The sequence below is a fragment of the Magallana gigas genome, chromosome 7, assembly GCF_963853765.1.
Source record: "Magallana gigas chromosome 7, xbMagGiga1.1, whole genome shotgun sequence".
NCBI classification, from domain to species: domain Eukaryota; kingdom Metazoa; phylum Mollusca; class Bivalvia; order Ostreida; family Ostreidae; genus Magallana; species Magallana gigas.
In genome coordinates this window covers 21,995,463-22,015,384 of record NC_088859.1, presented here as the reverse complement: position 1 = coordinate 22,015,384, position 19,922 = coordinate 21,995,463, and the positions used below count along the sequence as shown (strand labels likewise).

Here is a 19,922-nt window from a genome sequence, read left to right as displayed (position 1 = left end):
ACTTATTGAGCATTCAGCTCGAATGAGCCGATAAAAATTTGGGATTATTCTGGTATATGGTTTACAGGTCATAGATTTTACAATTATCACTGTGTTTATATACATATAATTATAAATACCACAAACGTACATATTGAAGAATCTTCACCCTATCATTGAAATAATTAAAAAAGTTGTAATAATTTATATTACTTAAGCCATTTTCAGTTTATGGTCTTTGGGGCAATTATGGCGGCCACAAAGGATCCCAAACTTGTCTGATAGGTGACCTGCATAGGGTCACTGGAAAATTTTATCATTAAATTGATTTTCTCAAGCAATACTTTTCAAAAAATACAAAAATAAAATGGTGGTTTTACTTTATCTTTGTATTTGTTTATGCATTTCATTTTCTCTTGAATGAAAACAACAACCAAATTGCACTCCCATTGTCAAAACACAAATGTTTATGTTGAACACATGTGGATGTTGTCTTGGTTCAATGAATAAGTCTTAACACATGTGAATCATAACTCCTGGCTGGCCGATTTTAATCAGCCTCCAATTCAAGCCTCTCCTGACACATACAACAAGGGAAGTATTACAGCCATACAAGTTTAAAGCAGATTTACTGTTCCCTCTTGTAAAATTGCTTTTGGCAAGTTTCTAGACAATGCCAATTTTAAAACATCCAGTTGGTCTTTTCTAGCCTCTGTGAACCCCTGAAATTACAAATATGAGATTTTAATTATTTTTCTTAAAGAGAAAGATGTTGCAAGGTGCGGCAAGATAAAAGACTGTCACTTACCAAGCCATCTCGTTTTTTCCCTAACTTGTATTCAGTGGTGAGTTCCTCAAGGCACTTCATCAGTTCACGAGTCTGTTGACTGCTGAAGATCAGCTGTAAAAATTACAGGAATATCCCATGACATCAAAGTCTCTCAAATCAAAATTAACAAACCTTTAATATTTTGACAGATTTGACCTTAAAATTATTTTCTTTTCTCATAATCATCTTAATAAGTATTAAAAAAGTTGTTACTGGAATTAATTTTAAGATTAATACTGAAAAGACTGCAGGATCTACCTCTGTTTTTTCAAGCAAAGGGAGGGCATCAATTAACAGCGTGATCCAAAACCTTCAAGTAAAGATAAAAAAAATATATGCACTTAATCTAATACATATAAAATATTGGTAAAAATATTCATATGATACTTAAAATTATCTGATTGTTGTATTATACATTAATTTACTAGTACCATTGGAGAGGGTTAACCATAGGCCTTGCCTGTTACCCAAATCCATTTGAATTTGCAATAAAAAAAATTAATTGATATTGTGATATGCTGCTAAAAGGGAGAGTACTGACTGTTTTGGAGCGAGGCGAGCCTGTAGCAGAGCCAGCAGTAGGTCCCCGGCGGCGTGGTACTCACCCTCCGAGTACAGCTTGTGGAACTCGCGGTATTTCCCTGCATCAGATATACATGTCATGTTACAGTCAGGACCTTTTTTCTTTTTTAAATTCCTAAGATTATGTACATGTAGTATACTGAGAATGTTTTTAAAAACTTATCTTAAACATACATATAAATATAAGCTGTCATTTAAATTTCTTTCAGCATTACATGCTGCTTTTTCTTTCTATGTTCTCTTTAACATTCAACGACCAGTGGACTGCAGACAGAGACTCATTCTACTGACCTAGAAACGTTAGTCTGTTACTTAGCAACATGGACGGCCCCAGGTAATCAATCAGATCCAGGTTTGTGAATTCTCCACTCTCACTGTACTCCAGAAGGTACCTAAAATGTGTTCATCACCAACTATTAAAATCTAATAAAACCGAGAGTTTGCTTGCCTAAGATGGTTTTTCATTTGGGCAAAATGATTTCAGGTTAATTTTCAATTCTACAAATGATATTCCAAATGTTGAAAGTTTATGAGAGGTTATCCTTTTAACGAGATGCTGAATATGGATATAAATGATATTGGAATTCATACTTTTCAGCAAGAACTGTAGCGAATCCCACATCCTACAAAGACAAAATAACCAAATTCAAAGACAGACCAACAGACATGCAATGTATCAACATTGGTAATGTCAAATGTTTATAACTGACCTTTGACCTCAAAAACCAGGTCAAGGCTGCTCCTAGTCTTTTGTTTCTGATACATCTCATTCCCATGACCTTACAAATACTTTTGGCTGAAAAATAGATAGAAAGTTAATTCAACAACCAAATAAATACTGGTGCTTACATCAGATACACTGGTCAGAATTAAAGCAAAGGTGGTATTATAAGGTAATACATGTATGTTAAAAAGATGGATTATGAGGTATATATTACATGTATTTACCTTGTTCTGTCATATTTCTGTCCTCACATATCTTTAATATTTTGTTTGCTTTTTTCTCAGAGTCCAAAGGAATGTGGTCCAAGTACAATTCTAGATATTTCCTAATTATGTTAAAATAAAATACAGAAAGTTAAGGCTAATACCAGTAACTATAATGGCTATTCCTAAATAACTACATCGGATTTCATATTCAAACAAACCTTCCAAATTCTGCACAATGGTCCAGATAGCTAACTCCTACAATCCATAAACTGGAAGAGAAACTCTTGTTGTTATTAAAAAAATTAATTTTCTATCAATCAAAAGTACTGTACATTTACTCAATCAAACATATTTCATAAACATTCTTATCATCAATATAAACCAGCAAGATATGAAAAGAAATGCATTGGATCTCATCAGATTTCAAAGTGGTTACAGAAGTTTATACTTATCAACGATGAGTTGTAAACCTCTTATTGAATACCAATACATAATTTAAAATAATATTTTACAGGAGCACATTAAATGCTGTATAGCAGTACATTTAATGCTGCAGAGCAGTACACAATGATTTTGTACAACAGCATATTAAATGCTGTACAGGAGTACATTAATCGCTGAACAGCAGTATACAATGATATTGTACAGGAGAACATTAAATTCTGTACAGCAGTACATCAAATTCCTTTACAGCAGCACACAATAATACACAGCTAGGTTTTCCATAGTTACCTGTGGTGAGACATAAGAGAACCAGCATACTCCAGAAGTAGGAACTCTCGCTGCAGATCTGAACCAAACCTGGAAAGACGAGATACACTAAGAATTCAACCAAGTAATTTCTAACTGGTTAACTGGTTACTCTGTCAGAATGACAGTAACCAGTTACAAAATCAGGAAATGGTTGGTCATAAGTTTGTATCTTTCGCTATTGATTTATAATCAAGTTAAATTGGAGACAGTTAAGGCCCAGCGGTTGTAACCTGGCTGGGAAATTAATCAGTGGGTGTTAAATATAATGAACGTAAAACAAAATGTCATTGCTCTGTCTGTTCAGCCTTTATTTAAAATTAGTGTTGAGTGCCGTTACAACTCTTGTATTTTACCTTCTTTCAAAATGTTGATTTTACATTTTTAAAATGCTTTTGTCTATATTAGACACATACATGTTACTACATTGATAGAGAATATTTTTATTTAAAACTGAAGATCTAGAACTTGTACATGTATTGGCAAACTTTAATCAAACTTTTTGATCACCTCTCACTTGAAAAAAATTAACTAAATATTTTTTGTTACAGATTCAAGCACAAAAAATGTTTTATAAATATGAATAAAAAAGCTTTTCCTTTAATTTAAAAAATGTAATAATTCTGTTCAAAAGGTTGTAGCATTGTTATAACAGTCAATCTCTAAGAAACTGTAATCAATTTGTACTATGCTGTAATAACTAATATACTTTAATCAATTTGTACCATGTTGTAATCACCACAAAATATACCATAATCAATCTGTACCATGCTACAATCACCACATAATATACTGTAATCAACATGTACCATACTGTAATCACTACATAATATACTGTAAACAATCTCTAACACAGTGTTTTTATTTTGTAACAGACTGTAATGAGTCTTGCTGTAATATGTGGCGGCTATGCGGTTCAGAGAACCTGTGACGTTGAGTTGTTGACTGTTTACTCAGTAGTACTTACTGTAGCCGGTGGGAGTCCAACTGTCCACAGTGGTGCAGTAAATCTGTCAGGTGGGCCACAAACCAACCATTGCTGAATACAGTCCTGTAACATACACAGAAAACTAGGCAGGGATATCTGGCTTCCTCATTTGAGACTTTGAAATAAATACGTAAAGGACTTTGAAATAAATACGTAAAGTATTTGTTTGACAGGTACAACACCTGTATAATGATATTAGTTATCCAAGTTTAATCAAGGGTGTACTGGGATTTACCACTTGGCATGTTAGCCAATCAAATCTCATGTTACAAACTACATAGGAAATAATTGATGAGATACCTGCTGTCTTTGATGACTTGATACACGTCCGATTCTAAGGCCGACAGAAGAATGCTATCCAGCTCTCCGAGCCTAGTGGTACTCCTGTAGGCATCTTGACAACCCTAGAAATTGAATGGAAACTAATCAAATCAAAATATTTATTAATGAACAAAGCATAACTGTTTATTATTCAGCTATTGTGAAGAAAAGAAATTGAGGCGCTCCTCGTCGATCACCTGGATATAGTAATGGAGGTCGCAGGCTTTGACAGTAGGGTCCTGATAAAGGGCTTTAGAAATCAGCATGTGATACCAAGGGTCACAGCAATCCTTCACTTCACTGAACACCGCATCTTCACCACACAGAATCTAAAATAATTCAGTCAACATCTCATTAAATACATAATATAATTAAAATACTGCATAAAGTGAATCCTAATGTTTGTGCCTTAATAAACCAAATAGCAAACTGTATTTTTGTTCAAATGAAAAATTCAATTTTGATTGAAAATTGGATTTATTTTGTAATGCAATGGACCTTTTTATCTTAGTAAGGACACAATTAATATGAAAAAATACTCTAGAATTATGTCAATTTCCAAGATATTGAAGAAGAAGTAAGACAATCATTTCTATTTACCCTGACTACAGTTTCCAAATTTGGATTGATAGAGAATTTTTGTTCCTCATAGTTCCTTTGACATTCATCTCTCCAGTGTCGCCATTTCATGTCAAACTCTGCCACTGAACTTCCTTTGTAAACATTCTGTAACAGAAAAATAGGTTGGATGTTATGAGAGAGAGAGAGAGAGAGAGAGAGAGAGAGAGAGAGAGAGAGAGAGAGAGAGAGAGAGAGAGAGAGAGAGAGAGAGCAAGCAAGCACAAAACAATATTTAAAGAAATAAAGGTCTACAGTGCAAAAATTAGCAGGATTTAAGAAACTGAACGCTAAAAATGTGTTCAAAATTTAAAATGAGAACCATTGGTTACATCATCAACTAAAATATGATTCAGATTATAGGGAAAACACTTACACTTAACTGTGGCATTCTCTTTAATAAGTTAATGAGAGTTTGAAAGTCGTCAGTCTGTCTGGCTGAATGTAGGGAAAGCAGACGACAGGCTTTCTCTATCTGTCCTTGAAGCACCAATCGAAATATCTGCAGTGACAAAAATATAGAAATCATAAAAACCACCAAATATACTACGAACAAAAACTCCTATTTTAACATATGTTAACTGACATATGTTAACTGTGTGGACAGTGAGGTTGAGATGCAAGGTCTCAGTCAACCTCTGGTCAACCTATCGTATCCCAGTCAACCTCTGGTCAACCTACCGTATCCCAATACGTGGTCTTGCTCTCTGGCTGCTCTTCCTTCATCAAGTCATCAAACAGTCTCCCCGCAGTGATGAAGTGGAGCTTCAGCCAGTCCAGTAGCTTGGGAACAACCAGACCACCTACATAATGAAATACATCCCTTATATACTAACTGTAATTCCTTATATTACGTGAGTACCAGTACTTAATTCTGCGATCCCGCTGATTTGAGTCAAATCGGGAGAATATAAAATCACAAACACGGAACTTTTATCATCATTTCTAACAGTTTTCAACTCTCGGAAAATAATTTTGAGATTTTAAAATCTCGTAAGGTGCTTCTCCCGATTTTACGCAGATATAAATTCCTTGCGTTTAATGAGGAATCTACAGTACATACAACATCTATTGTCAAATACCACCTATATAATGACATACCACATACACAATTAAATTCCATCTTTGTAATTCTTGTATCATAATTGTAAGTCAAATGGTTCAAAAGTATCAGTTCTGTCCAGATTTTGGCCTTCAAGAAAAGAACAAGTAGAGATGAAGGACAGCGACTTACCAACAGGACTCTCAATGAAGAGGATTTCACACAAACTCCAAATCAGCTCCGAGATATTGAGTAGCTTCAAGTGTTCCATATATTGTTGTCTCTGCTCCTCATCCCTGGTGCTTCCTAAGCAAAATTAACAACCAACAATAAATGAACAAAATGCAATTATCCACATTGTTATTCAATTACTTGTGCTTGATATTAAGATAACATACCTATCATATCATCTAGATCCTTTAGGTAGGCTTTCTGTGTTGCTCTGTAATGCCTGCTTGAATTTAATATCCTGTGGGAGAAATTGATAATGGTTACAACACAACTAAGATGATTTCAGAGGGAAAAAAATGAATTCTAAACTTGACTTCTTGACAGAACTGCCCCGTGGAACTTACTGTGTATGAAATGCTGCTCCAGTAAGCTGAGTAGCCTGGCGTTGTAGATTCACATATATATCTAAATTACCAAAGACAATTTAAAGTGCATGTCATAACAAATGAAGATATCAAATGATCTCCCGTAATATTGGTTTCAGAGACAATATTTTGATGGATTTATCTTAATTACTGACATGTAATTTCAGGGGTCTAAAACTCTAATATACAAAATCACACTATCACACCATTGCATTTGCAAGTTCTTACTGTGTGAATCGTTGACCATTTTTCTGAGAACAGGGTGGTGCAGATCGATGTCCCACTGTACTTCACGAATCTGTTCATTTTTACCAGTGGCGGGTCTTCGTTCTAAATGTATGAAAAACATGCTTCAAAAGGGCTAATCCACACAGTACCAGGTAATCATCTCTAAAGTTTCTCCATACTTGTGTCTATTTTGTTATTGCTGGTGTAGATTTCTAGAATTTCATTATCAAAATTTACCGGTAGTAAATGATTTCAGAGTCTTTTTGGTGCTAGATCCATTATGACATCATAGTAATTGATTAGATATTTCTTTTTTCAATACTTTATGAGTATAAGGGAAATATATAGAAAATAACTCGTTTAGTTGACAATCCATTTAAATCCTATAAAAAGTAACCCGATACCTATGTTCAATATCATTTTAAAGAAGAGGTCAAGAACATTCTATAAGCCGTTTTGTAGAGAAATTCCTGAAATTTTTCAATTGTCAAAAACTGGAGAACTCTGAGATTTGCAGCTCTTTTCTTTTATATTGAATTGAAAATGACAATTAAAAATGTGACTTGTTTATCTCTAGCCCTAGTACACCTTAAAAATTCAAGCTGTAGTTATTTACTTGAAATTCTGAAATCTGTATGCTCCTCTCATTTACTTAATTTTGACCTTAAACCAATAATTCAATTAATTCATTGGATTGCTGAGAAAACCTTAATGTGATTTTAGGTTTTAAAGTAAATATTCATATCCTTTATAATGAAAAATCCTTTATAAATATAATGAAAATACATGTTTTAATTTCAATTTAGATTAAGATATGTTGCAATTCCAGAACTTACCATTGGAGAGAAGAGGGTTTTTGCCAGGAAACAAAAATAATTGGTTCCCGGTGCCCCAAACAGACTGCAGTCCAAACTGACACGATGTATCTGAAATACACTAAAGAGAAACAACTTTGATGAACGATATATTGAATCCTCTGAACACTTGAGAATCAAAAAAGGGCATTTAGGTCTCTATATCTAAGTACATAAGTGTTTAGTTTTGAAATCTAATTAAATCTTATTGCTTTTACATGTTTGTTTTCCTGATGTTAGTAATTCACGAGAGAAATTGAGCAAAAATACTTACACACGTTTGTATATCTCTTTCCCGCTCCGCCATGTTGTATTTTAAATTATTACCTCCTTTTTGTGAAGAGTCGACTTCTGAAGCACATGTTAATCACGTGACTCGGACTAGTTGAAAATATGGACATCAAATTTATACCAGCTGAAGATGTCAAGCGGGTATTGCACTTCAGTGAACTTATACCACAAATGGAGTCTGCACTAAAAAAGTTTTCAAGCAAAAATGTTGAACAACCTGTCAGATCCATTGTTAGTGTGAAGGAAGCGAATGGGTAAACAAATGTCAATGAAATGTACATGTTTATTGTACCCGACCTGTAATTAGAAGTGTTGAACGGAAAAATTCGTATGATTAGCTCACCGAGACGAAGTTGGGGTGGGGTGGGGGTGGGGGGAGGCTTATATGCTATACTCCCGGCGTCGGCGTCCGGCTAAAGTTTTTGTTGCATCCTTATCAAAGTTATTACTTCAGTACTTGTCCTATCTTCACCAAACTTGCATGGATGATGCATATGGAACTACTTATAGACTTGAAAGACCTGGATTCTGAATCTAAACCATGAACTTCAGATGCTGGAGGAGGTTAAGGTTTTTGGACCAGGTTAAAGTTTTTGGAGCAGGTGCCCTTTGATAGCCATTTCTTATAGTTATTACTGGTCCTAGCTTCATCAATTGTTGAACAAGTTGCATGGATGGTGCGTCTTATGATACCTGACAGGCTTGAATGCTGAATCTGAGACATAGGTTTCGGGTGCTGGATCAGATTTAATTTTTTGAACGGGTCACATGTTTAATATAGATAATAGTGCTATTTCAAAATTGCATATATAGTTGATTTTACTATATTGAATCGCAGAGGTAGCTTCAGATGCAGAGCCTGATCTCCATTATCAAGGATGCTAAAAAACCTCCTACCTCACTCAAACTTGCTTGATAGATGTGTTTGTTGTTAAATGATATAACATGATTCTTTGATATAGAATTGTGTGACATGATACACTATTGTTTCAATGTACAATATTGAATCATATATTATTATAAAATATAATATGATATTGTATCAATTTTTTGTATATTATGATATCATTTTGTATCATGATATTGTTAATGTTTATTAATATGTTATATTTTGATAAATATAAAAAAAATGATTTTATATAAGTTTGTGGAGATGTAAATTCGTGGGCAAGGATTACCCATAAAAGCCACGAATATTAGTCCCCCAGGAACAATGACGATTCTACAGTAACCCCACTGTCTTTCTCTGTCCAGGTTTCTGGGAGTGATGCCGGCCTACAGTTCGACAGACCAGGCACTGGCTGTGAAGCTGGTCACATTCTACCCACAAAACACTGATGTTCCCACTCACAATGCCATCATTGCTGTGTTCAATTCCCACAATGGCATTCCAGAAGTAGTAAGTCAACATAATATAAATATTGTCCATATACAGTCTAATGATTACTGTAAATTCCTAATTAAACGCGAGGAATTAATGTCCGCATAAAATCGCGAGAAGCCCGTCTCACAAATTTTAAAATCTAGCTTGCTTTTAATTTTCGAACATATGTAAACAACATGAAACTATGATAAAATTTCGACACAATTTTATGTTCTCGCGATTTGATGGAAAACCGTTGAATCTCGGAATTAAGTACTTGCGTAAAATAAGGAATCCTATTAATTCCTAATATTTGTTCTGCTAATCAAAATTTTGTAATGGTATTTCGTACTCAAAGGTTATTTTGGAATTAGATATTTTGTTTGAACACTCCTTAGAAATTGTTTCCCATTTTTTACTAGCCAGGGGTTTCTTGTATCTACATGTATGTGTTCTCCACTGGTTGTGACTTGAACCTATAAAATAGTTTTTATATTTCTTGAATTGCAGATAATGGATGGGGAAGTGATCACAACAATGAGAACAGCAGCTGTATCAGCTGTAGCAACCAAGGTAAACTCTCTCTCTCTCTCTTTCTCTCTGTTTTCAACTTTTTAATCTGTCCCCATGCCAGAAATGACATAACACTTATAATCTTCAAAGAGAAATGCATGTACCGGTAGCTTAAAAGTTTATTCTGACTATTCTTCCTAAAGTACTTTAATTTCTTAGATGTTCCTGTATAGGACTTTATTGAATCTGAAGTATTGACATTATACTTTAAGCACACAAGTTAATCGACCTTCATTTATTCAAAGAAGCCAAAAAATACGTATTTAGCATTAAAGGCAAAACTTGTCAAAATGTATGGTATCGGACAGGGGTAACGGTATTAGAAAAAGGAAAATAAATCATTTTCATTCATTATATTCAATGCAATAAATAAAACAAATTAATGTGGCAGCATTTGATGTAATTGTATGGTATCGGAGAAACTAAACCTTAATTTTTTTGGCCAAACTAATACAAGTTTTACTGAAGAAGGTAGAAGGTGTGTGAATTCCCATTCTTTATTTGCAGTATCTTGCTGCTGGAGATGCCTCGACTCTTGCTGTTCTAGGATCTGGAGTCCAAGCCCGCTCACATATTCAGGCTCTGTCCTCCATTAAGTCCTTTAAAAAAGTAAGGCTAGTTTAAGAAATAAAGTTTGGATAAATTTGAAGAAAATTATGTTATACTACTAAGAGCCAGCTAGTGCATGTTTTTTTTTTCATTATGAGACTCGGGTGACCCTATTGCTAACCCTTCCATTCTATTATTGGGCATGAAATTTGTAAAAAGTTTATGCCTCTAATTGATTTCAATTTTTAAGCATAATTAAATTCATAAAAAATTAACACTTAATAATTTAAAACAGCGAGTTTCCCTATAAATTGTAGAAATTCACAGCTGCAGTAAAAATAAGCAGTTATGTGATATTTTCTTCTTGTTTTTCTCTTCTAAAATGATATGAAATTTAACTAATTGTCAATCATTTGTTGAATATAAAAAACTGTTACAGATAAACATTTGGAGTAGAACAAAGAAAAATGCCGAAAAATTAGCTGGGGAGGTGGGAGGAACAGCCTATGATAGTGTACAAGAAGCTGTGAAAGATGCTGATGTCATTGTCACAGTGACATCATCATCAACACCTGTACTGATGAAGGACTGGGTAAAACCAGGGACACATGTCAATGGTAGGGTTCTTTAATTCACTTATCTGGAACTAATTAATGAATACATCGGTAAATTATTTTTGTAAGTATATACTGACTGAAGCATAAATAGCGATTGGTGAGATTTCTTTCACAATAGTGAAGAAGTCAATTGGGAATATGGCATGAATTATTCATGAGAATAAAAATGAAAATGCCAGAGATCTATAATCATGTTGCTTTTATGTCAAGGTACATTTGGCAAACAGTCAGGGTCATTCCCCCCATCTGCTTTTTATTATTTGTCAAATATCTTGATAATGATTGAGATCCCCACCCTTACACCATATAAATTGTATGTTCTTGCTGCTTATCTAGTAATTTATTATGCAAGTTCTCTAGGTTGAACCCCTTCACCCTTTTTATACTTTTTATAAAATTGATAAGACATATTTATAACAGTTGAAATTACCACCCTAAACAATATACTTGTATATTCTTGCTGCTCATGTCAAGATGCGTTATGTCATGCAAGCTTTCGAAGGATTGCAGTTCATTCAGGTGACTGTTAAGACCCATGGGCCTCTTTTCCTTCTATTTCCACAATGATCTGTTAACTTTCAGCTGTTGGTGCATGTCGTCCAGATTGGCAAGAGATTGACCCAGATTTAATGAGGTCAAGTGTCCTGTATGTTGACAGTCGAGAGGCAGCCATGAAAGAGAGTGGGGATGTAATTTTATCCAAGGTATGTTTACTGAAGTGACTTTGAAATGTTTTATCAATACCCTCCTTTTGGCTCACGGTTGAGCACTTTGCATTGTAACATATCATAAGCTCTGTCATCTTGCTTTTAGGCTGACATTTTTGCTGAGCTTGGTGAGATGGTGCTTGGAGTGAAAGAAGCAGAAGTCCAGAAAACCACAGTGTTTAAATCATTGGGTGTGTGAACTCTCATTCTGTCTTATTATTATGAACTGTGTATCATTTTTCATCAACTTCTTAAAATGCTATGGTCTTAATTTTGAAGGGCTGGCCATTGAAGATGTCATGTCTGCCAAACTGGTTCAACAACTGATGAAGATGAACTGAGGATTCAAGTCACTTAAGATTGCATAATCAGATGAGATTCCTGTTGCATCAGTATTCAAGATTCATATAACAATATGTATCCATGAATTTAATAAATCAGACGTGCTGGTCATACTTTGAGGCTTCCAGTTGAACATGCTGAGCAGAGACGTTCACTCGTTAGTGCCTATTAATACAACTCATGATCACTTCCATGTGCTGATTAATCAACAACATTTTAATCATGTTATGTGCCATAAAATAACCGGTTTAGTGCCTATATATAATGATTACTGAGATGATGTTCTGTGATGAATGTTTATAATCAATTGTTAAATTTTTTTTAAATTGCAGCATTTGTTATTGATATACTTGATTTTAGAATATGTTTACAATGAGCAAATAAAATGGTTGTAAAATAAATGTCTGTAGCATTATTTATGATGTATCTTTTGGGGTTTGTGATTTAAAATTCTGATTCAACTTAAATATCAGAGGTACAAGCCATATTTAAGTAATGCATATCAAGTTGATGATAGAACAAGAGAACAAATTCATAACGTTCAAACTTGTTTTAATCTGACATCATTTATCAAACACACAAACTGCATGAAATCTGTACATAGCACCATTTTGTCAGTTGTAAATGCATCAGAGAAAAGTCATAAAACTTAGTAGAACTCATAAGTCTAAACAATGGAGATTCCACTTAAAAGTCAGGGTACAGCACATAATTTGAATTTGGCAAGTTTTGCATTTAATGCTACCTTCTTCAAGTATAATATTAAGTAAATAACCTTATATATGCATTTAATGCTACAAATATGTATTTAGAAAACCTTTTTTTTGTGGTGACTACACAAAATATATTTCTAACTTGAAAATAAGAATACAATTTTTTACTTCTAAATTATACAATTTTTTTTCTCTTCTTGATTTCTAAAGAATATATTACCGGTATTCTACTTTTTATAATTTATTACCTAAGTTCATTCCACCATATACATGACTACGTCTTCATCGTGTTCCCTGTAAGTTGTCTATGACTAAATGGACAAATGTGACTATGAGCAAGGAGTGGTAGGACATTGAATATGGAAGATAGTCTGCTAACCAGGTGTCCAGATTTTATCTAATGAAATGACATGTGACTAGATCATCACAGATTTGGTCAGAGCATTCAATTGTCAATGACAATGAAAAATAAAAAAAGAAACAAAACGAAAAATAAATACTGGTTGTTTTCCTAGAATTACTTTACTTCCAGGCACAAATTGTTCATTTTGTTTGTTTGGGTTGCAAAGCTACTGCGAAATATTTCTGCTGAAATAAAGGTCGTTTATGGAGATTTGTTTTTAAAAGAATGATTTCATGTAGAGTGTTGATTCTCTCGTCTTTCCTTGGCTTGCGGCTCTCGCTTGGTCCAGCCATGGCTGCGGACCAGTTAGTCGCTTGTACAGGACGGTCTTCGATCATCTGCTTTTGGGCTTGCTTGTCTCATGATCTTCCTGGAATTGCCAGCTCTGAGTGTCATGGAAACTGGTGATCGTTTCCATGGTAACTGTGGCAGACTTCCTGTGTAACACGACTCCAGTGTTTCAGACCTTTCCACACTCGGTATGTGTCAGCATCTATAAAAAGGACATCAAATATTTACATATTTGTCACAATAATTTGAACTTTATTGATAAAACGTGTTAACTTTTTATGAAAGAAAACATTTTGCATTGAATTGTTACATGCAACTTAATTATGTGAACACTGCAAAGTCAATCTATATAATAATTAAAGCATGTTGCCATTCAAAAGCTGTATAAGGACTTCAACATATGCGCTTAAAAAAAGCAAAAGTGTGACAGCAAATTCATTGTGAAAAATTCTTCATTTATTTATGAGATTACCTAAAATCATTGATTGAAATGATGGTCCATTAATGAGATGATAGATTATTACAGATTGATGATTTTATTTTACTTTATTTACACGGCCTCTTTCCAACAAATGGTTTAATATGCAAGTACATGAATCTACATTGGGGCACCCAACCACTCTCATCCATGCTTGTGAGTATCAATTAAAATACATATTTCTGCAAAGTGTTTTATGATCTCATAATTACTAAACAATATAAGTCATGAGGGAAAATGTTTATCCATTTGATTTGATTTTTTTTTGTGTGAAAAAATGTCACTCAACCTGGCATTATGAGTTGTAAAGTCAGCAAGCAGATGAATGCATGTTGTTCTAACTCCATGTTTACTGCATTAATTTTTGTTAAAAGCAAGATTATCTGACCTTAACCTCTACTTAATTATATATAAACAGGGTCAAGTTTTTAAAAATGGAAAGTTTCACATGTAACAGATTTAAAAATCAAAAACCTGTTTCCCTTTGAAGAAAAGGTCAATTAGAGGAAGGGGAGAGGGTGTTATAGTATAAAAATGATTTAAGCTCACTCAAAAACAAAATAGTCAAGGGTTGCAATTGAAAAAATACTTCATGGTGAAGTACATGTATTAGTATGTGGTTAATTTTATGATGATAACTTTATCTTTAAAAGATAAATGCCAGCCCAAAATAAAACTGTTAGAACAAAATCCAAACTCTACCAAGTTAACAAAAGAGTTGACGCCTCAGCAATGTAAATAGCCTGATAGTTCAGCCTCAGTCATTATTTACAACACTACATATACAGATATAGGTTTGCTACTGATGCCAGAACTTTGAATTACCAATCTCCGGATAAATTTTTTTTCAAAAGCTCCTTCATCTATCAAAAACATAATTATTGTCTGAAGCGGTTCTATTGCAGCATCTAAAATGATCAGATTTTCAAACTTTTTACAGATTTCAATTTTATTTAAATTATTATATATAAGGCTTGCATTGTATTCACATCAACAAATCAATAACCAGTGCCTGTATAATTGTACCATGTATAAATTATTCTCAAAATAATAGCTCTTTGGTGCAAATCCTTCATGAAATTTTTGCTTGATAAGTTCAATACGTGAAGTAAAACAGAAGAAATCTATCAAGGACCAATACAATACTTACTTCGAAACTTTGAAAAACCTTCGTGGTCTTTGCAACCAGTTGGATTCGAAGAATTTAGATTTGGCTTTTTTCTTGTCTTCACTTGACGTGTCGGACCCGGTGGAATGCGGTCTGGGTCGGTCCTCCTCCACGTCGCTCTTTTTTCTGAGTTTGACCTCTGCCGTCTCCTTCTGCTGCTGCTCTGCTTTCATTGTCAGGCCGAGATCGAAGGACAACATTGTCTGTTGACACAGCAGCCCTATTGTTCCCATCTTCACTTTGCCACTGCCCTTTTCTGTGAGTCTTTGGGGAAATACTATTTCCATTTTGGAGGCACCAGCCGGGACTATGGTTTTGGGAGAGATGTGGCGCTTGCTGGTTGAGGGACAGGTAATGTTGCTGTCGGAGAAAGCATGGATCTCTTCAATTTGGCTGCTCCTGACCCCTGCTTCAGAACTCGACTCGCATGTCGTAGTGGTGGCTGCTCGCTCTCGGTATCCGTTATTAGCGTCTGAGGAGTCCTCTTCTGCTACACTCAACAAAGGCATTGAAGAATAGTTTATCACATGTTCACTTATAGCTGAATCTGCTTTCCTGCCATCATAGGGATCAAATTCTTCTGTAGTGTTTGGAGAAGTTAAGGTTGAAGTAGATGAGGATGAATCAAAGGAAATATGACCAAGATCATGACTACGTTTTCTCAAGCTTGTCACTAAAACAGATTTGTATGGCTTTTGTTCGGTATCAGAAAGAGTTCTTTCTGGAGTATTTCTTCCACTGTCGAAAGCTTGAGCTAATTTCTTAACACCTACACCATTGGTTAGATCTTTTAATGGAGCCACACCAGTTCTAGACTGGCCTGGACCAGTGGGAGCAGATAATTTTCGTACAATTTGCTGGACAAATTCAGACTTCGCGCGTGGAGAATCCGCCCTGTGGATGGTGATTGAGGTACCTGGCTTCACGGATATGTTGCTTGAGCTTCCACCTGATTCAGGTGTCCCTTCCCGCGATAAACGTTGCACTATGGTTTTCACATAGCCATGATGAGCAAAATTTTCTTTGTCAAAACTCATTTGTCTTTCATCAAAATACTTTTTTGTTTCTTCACTGAGTGCATATTTTTGTAGAATTCTTGTCATGTAGATAGACTGGCCTTGTCTATATCTCCTGCTTTCTTGTAGAAGCTCTTCAGCTGGTTTGATACGGTGAATGTTTGCTATATTTCTCATTTTAGGCCAATGAACACTTGACTCGTAAGTTCTTCTACCAATTAATGGACTTATTGTGACTGATGTTTGCTTGTATGGTTTAGCTGCTATGGCCGTATCAGAGCCTGTATCCATCACTCCCGTAAAAGTGTGTCTCTTGTTTTGGTTCAGTTGTTCCAGGGATTTGGCCTGCTCTTCAGTGATAACAGGCACACTTTGTTCTTCAGCTTTCAGTTTCGATGCTTCGCCAGATACGGATGTGAAACGCCCCGAGTCAGACTGGGAAGAGTCGGAGGTCACTTGAATGGAATCATTTAGAGGTTGACTGGCCACAGACGGCACCGAGGTGCTGAGGATGGCCTCCTCCACCTCATGACTCTCCACCTGCTGCAGGCTTTTATCTGTCGTCTTTTTCCACTCTGGTATCAATAGTTCTGGGAACTTCATTTCTGTGATATCAGAGGAAGAGCAAGATTCACTTAGTTCACTGACTTGACACATTGCCACTGTGGAGGGTTCCACGTGTTTCTCTCTCTGGCTCCTAGGCACACTAAGTTCATGCTGTGAAATGTCCCTGGGCAAGCTAACATTAGCTTTAGGTAGCTTGATGGTAAGTGATATTTCCACTCCTTTGTCTGTGTGAATAACCTGTCTCTGGTTTTGACTGGCTGGAACAACAACAGTAGATTCGTACTTCTCTGGAATTTCCTCCACTTGTTCCTTGCTGGGTATGTACGTTGCTTCCTCAGATGATAGAGATGTCATTGGTATGGTATGAACGACTGGTGATACATGAATTGAGGATGAGCTTTTTGTGTCTGAATGACGGGTGACCATGGGAGATGCATCATCAGTTCTCAAGCTATCGTCTTTACTTGTATCTGTTAATCAAAGAAAAATATCTTGATTTATATTTCAGTCTGATTTCAATTCCATTTTTACATCATATAATTCAGAAATAAATACTGTAAACATATTATATTTGGTTCTGTATACTATCAAGCATTTTTGGCAAAAAGCAAATTTCACTTAATGAAGTACAGGTATATGGTTATAAAAATAGGTACAGACACCAAGGAATGTGTTACCTCAAAGCAACACTAACTTTTTGAAAATCAATTGCTTCCAAATACTTTACAAGCTTAATATAATATATTTACAATAACATTTAAATTAGGGTTCATAGTATGAACCTCCAAAGGCTTCTTATCTAAAGGTTTAATTGCACATCAACCTTTGGCTCAATATACTGTAAATATTCAAAAATTAGTGAAATTTCTTTGGTTGATCAGCATGCACACAGAATTGGCATGTTTTGTGCCAATACTTTGGGTATATATCAATTCATTTTACATGTCTCTTTTGTGGATATATCACCTGAGGTACTTGGTTCTGAAGCATCATGAAATTCCTCTGTTGCACTCACAGCTGACTTGTTGGCAATGTTTTTGGTGAATCTTTTGTATGGTGGAACAGACTCCGCTTCTTTGCCTTCCACCTGAAGCCAAAAAAGTAAAGATTTAATATTTCTTTATCATTTGATATAATCACATATAATTTTAAAAATAGTTGGAAAATGTAGCGAACACCATATACTGTAATTAGATCTGCAGAAATGTGTTACATGTACCAGGATAACCTCTTTTAAACATGTACAGACATAATTGTTTCCCCATGGTAGTCCTCACAATCCCTGAAAATTAATTGGTTTAGCTGTGGGTCAAAGGTTAAAGGTGGAGTAAGATTGACCTTCAGGAACCACCTTCACCCTCTACAAAGTCTTAGTTAGACATGGAACTACAACAGACACAACAAACAGGGCACAACAGTCAACTTACACCAAGTTAAACCGAGTGGTTTTATCCTGGTTTGCAGCAAAACAAAAGAATAGGAAAATTATCACACATAACAAGATTGTGGCTACGATTTAGACCAGATATATTTGTTTTCAGTTTTTGCGTTCATATTAACTACTAACAATTCTTTTTCAAACTTCACTTTATGCAAGATTTTATGTTAAAATATGACAATCTATTTCAATAGATAAAGTAATTTTTATCAGCTAAATAATATTAATTATATTATATATAGAAAGACCTATATTTTTTTATTAAATGTATCATATCTCTACAACCTTTACTCAATAAAAATCATAATGTACATACAAACAAAGAATTCATAATTGAATTAATAAATTACAATTATAAACAAGGTTTCAATAACAAAAAATTAAAAATAGGGGGGAAGGGTCACTCACCACACGCCCCTCCATTCCGCCATACGTGTTCCAGCGTTTGAGACTGGGGTTCTTCTTGGCCACCTGTTTGTAGCGCAGCAACTCCGTCTCCCGGCGAGTGATGTCTGCCTGCAGCAACAGGTTGTTGGCTTCCTGTAGCAGCAGCTGCCTCTTCATGGACATGATCTCCTTGTTACGTTCTATCTGGCTCAGTCTTAGGTTGCTCAGCTGCAATACAGTGACAAAGTCAAGGATGAAAATTAGAAAATAACAGATTTACTGGTTAAATCTTTAATAAATTCGAATGTTTTGGAAAGTACAGTAACCATTTGCAGGAGATTGTATATAGGATCCATGTACATTATGTGCATTATAGAGTTTGAAAAAATAAAGGCTCTGGTCACTTTACCATTTCAAGGTACATTGTATTTGAAACCTAGAAAATCGTAAAGGCAACAATATACATGTATTTTGATTTATAGCTCATGGCCAAACATTAACAGGTTTCTTAAGTCATACATTAATTGTCACAAAAAACCACTCTGCACATTCCAAAGACAAGATTCATACTTGATAAGTATACATATTAAAAACAAAACCAGCAGAGGTTACAAAAAACAACTGATATTGCAGAATGAAGTTCCATCATACGAAATGTACATAATGTCTCATCAACCCAAACAGCTCCCCCCCCCCCCCCCTTTCAAAAAGGGGCCCAGAACACCAGAACATCCGTAGAATATGTAATAAATGTTAACATTGTTAACAAAATAAGATCCATACAGGTAGTGACAGAATGTTGAAATACAGTTCCAATTTTTTTTCTTTTGCAAAGTGGATGCCACATTCTGCACAATTTTCAAAAATGAAATGCATCAAAGTCTCTTTCCCCCAATTCAATCATTATCCTAGCTGAATCCCCAAGAACTCATTAATAAGAAAAAACCCACATCTTCAGAAACAACAAGCTAGAGTGGCACAACTGATTGGATAAATGATATCAAACAAGGCCAACTAGTCAAAAACTCAACCAAACAAACTGCAAATCTAGTTAGGCAGGTTCTAACAAGCCACTGTAGGGCATCAGTGGTGGTCTGGATCCCCACAATGTGGGTCTTTGCGTCAGCAGCCAAGTCCAGCATCACAAGGCTGGAGAAGCTTGGTCAACTAAGCCAAGGGTGGGGGGTAGGGGCCAGAGTAAGCCTCACAAATCATGCTCTACCTGCACCTGTAACTGCATCGCCTGACTGTACAGCTTCTCAAAGCTGTGCAGGGCTGAGGATTTCTGGTAGACTTCTTCTG

General features: G+C 35.2%; 3 protein-coding genes across 11 annotated transcripts in view; 1 reads left to right on the top strand and 2 right to left on the bottom strand.

Moving 5' to 3' along the window:
• Positions 1 to 353: 353 nt before the first annotated feature.
• LOC105347350 (nuclear pore complex protein Nup85) lies at positions 354 to 8,162 on the bottom strand. The gene is made up of 22 exons (XM_011456395.4): positions 7,992 to 8,162; positions 7,700 to 7,799; positions 6,864 to 6,965; positions 6,615 to 6,675; positions 6,438 to 6,508; positions 6,232 to 6,345; positions 5,679 to 5,800; positions 5,374 to 5,499; positions 4,980 to 5,105; positions 4,577 to 4,708; positions 4,359 to 4,462; positions 4,038 to 4,121; positions 3,053 to 3,121; positions 2,539 to 2,589; positions 2,339 to 2,439; positions 2,101 to 2,186; positions 1,982 to 2,013; positions 1,682 to 1,782; positions 1,350 to 1,449; positions 1,067 to 1,118; positions 788 to 880; positions 354 to 701 (listed from the first exon to the last, which is right to left on the bottom strand). Exons 1-22 carry the CDS (start codon positions 8,022 to 8,024, stop codon positions 597 to 599), a joined length of 1,965 nt encoding a protein of 654 aa, XP_011454697.3. The 5' UTR covers positions 8,025 to 8,162; the 3' UTR covers positions 354 to 596.
• On the top strand, positions 8,111 to 13,528 carry LOC105347352 (ketimine reductase mu-crystallin). The gene is made up of 8 exons (XM_011456396.4): positions 8,111 to 8,262; positions 9,263 to 9,407; positions 9,882 to 9,944; positions 10,452 to 10,553; positions 10,933 to 11,110; positions 11,693 to 11,814; positions 11,924 to 12,008; positions 12,097 to 13,528. The coding sequence occupies exons 1-8, from the start codon at positions 8,111 to 8,113 to the stop codon at positions 12,156 to 12,158; spliced, it is 909 nt and encodes a 302-aa protein (XP_011454698.3). The 3' UTR covers positions 12,159 to 13,528.
• LOC105347348 (microtubule-associated protein futsch) overlaps positions 12,695 to 19,922 on the bottom strand; it is a 31,826-nt gene continuing 24,598 nt past the window's right edge. For 6 of the 9 annotated variants that reach the window (XM_011456387.4, XM_011456385.4, XM_011456389.4 and 3 more), the window contains 6 exons: positions 19,843 to 19,919; positions 18,642 to 18,848; positions 17,762 to 17,882; positions 15,195 to 17,265; positions 14,870 to 14,952; positions 12,695 to 13,768 (listed from right to left, as the gene is read on the bottom strand). In XM_011456387.4, coding sequence (XP_011454689.3) covers positions 14,904 to 14,952; positions 15,195 to 17,265; positions 17,762 to 17,882; positions 18,642 to 18,848; positions 19,843 to 19,919 — 2,525 coding nt within the window. In that variant the 3' untranslated portion in view covers positions 12,695 to 13,768; positions 14,870 to 14,903. The remainder of the gene's footprint in view (positions 13,769 to 14,869; positions 14,953 to 15,194; positions 17,266 to 17,761; positions 17,883 to 18,641; positions 18,849 to 19,842; positions 19,920 to 19,922) is intronic. The other 3 variants (XM_011456394.4, XM_011456391.4, XM_011456393.4) reach the window with 3 other exon arrangements.

Excerpts from the sequence above, each read along its gene's own strand:
- LOC105347350 (XM_011456395.4), bottom strand. The coding sequence starts at position 8,024 with ATGGCGGAGCGGGAAAGAGATATACAAACGTGT. Across the intron at positions 6,676-6,863 it reads AATGGTCAACGATTCACACA|ATATATATGTGAATCTACAA; the intron begins GTAAGAACTTGC and ends TTGGTAATTTAG. Across the intron at positions 5,500-5,678 it reads AGACCACGTATTGGGATACG|ATATTTCGATTGGTGCTTCA; the intron begins GTAGGTTGACCA and ends TTGTCACTGCAG.
- LOC105347352 (XM_011456396.4), top strand. The coding sequence starts at position 8,111 with ATGGACATCAAATTTATACCAGCTGAAGATGTCAAGCGGGTATTGCAC. Across the intron at positions 9,945-10,451 it reads TATCAGCTGTAGCAACCAAG|TATCTTGCTGCTGGAGATGC; the intron begins GTAAACTCTCTC and ends CTTTATTTGCAG. Across the intron at positions 11,815-11,923 it reads GGGATGTAATTTTATCCAAG|GCTGACATTTTTGCTGAGCT; the intron begins GTATGTTTACTG and ends TCTTGCTTTTAG.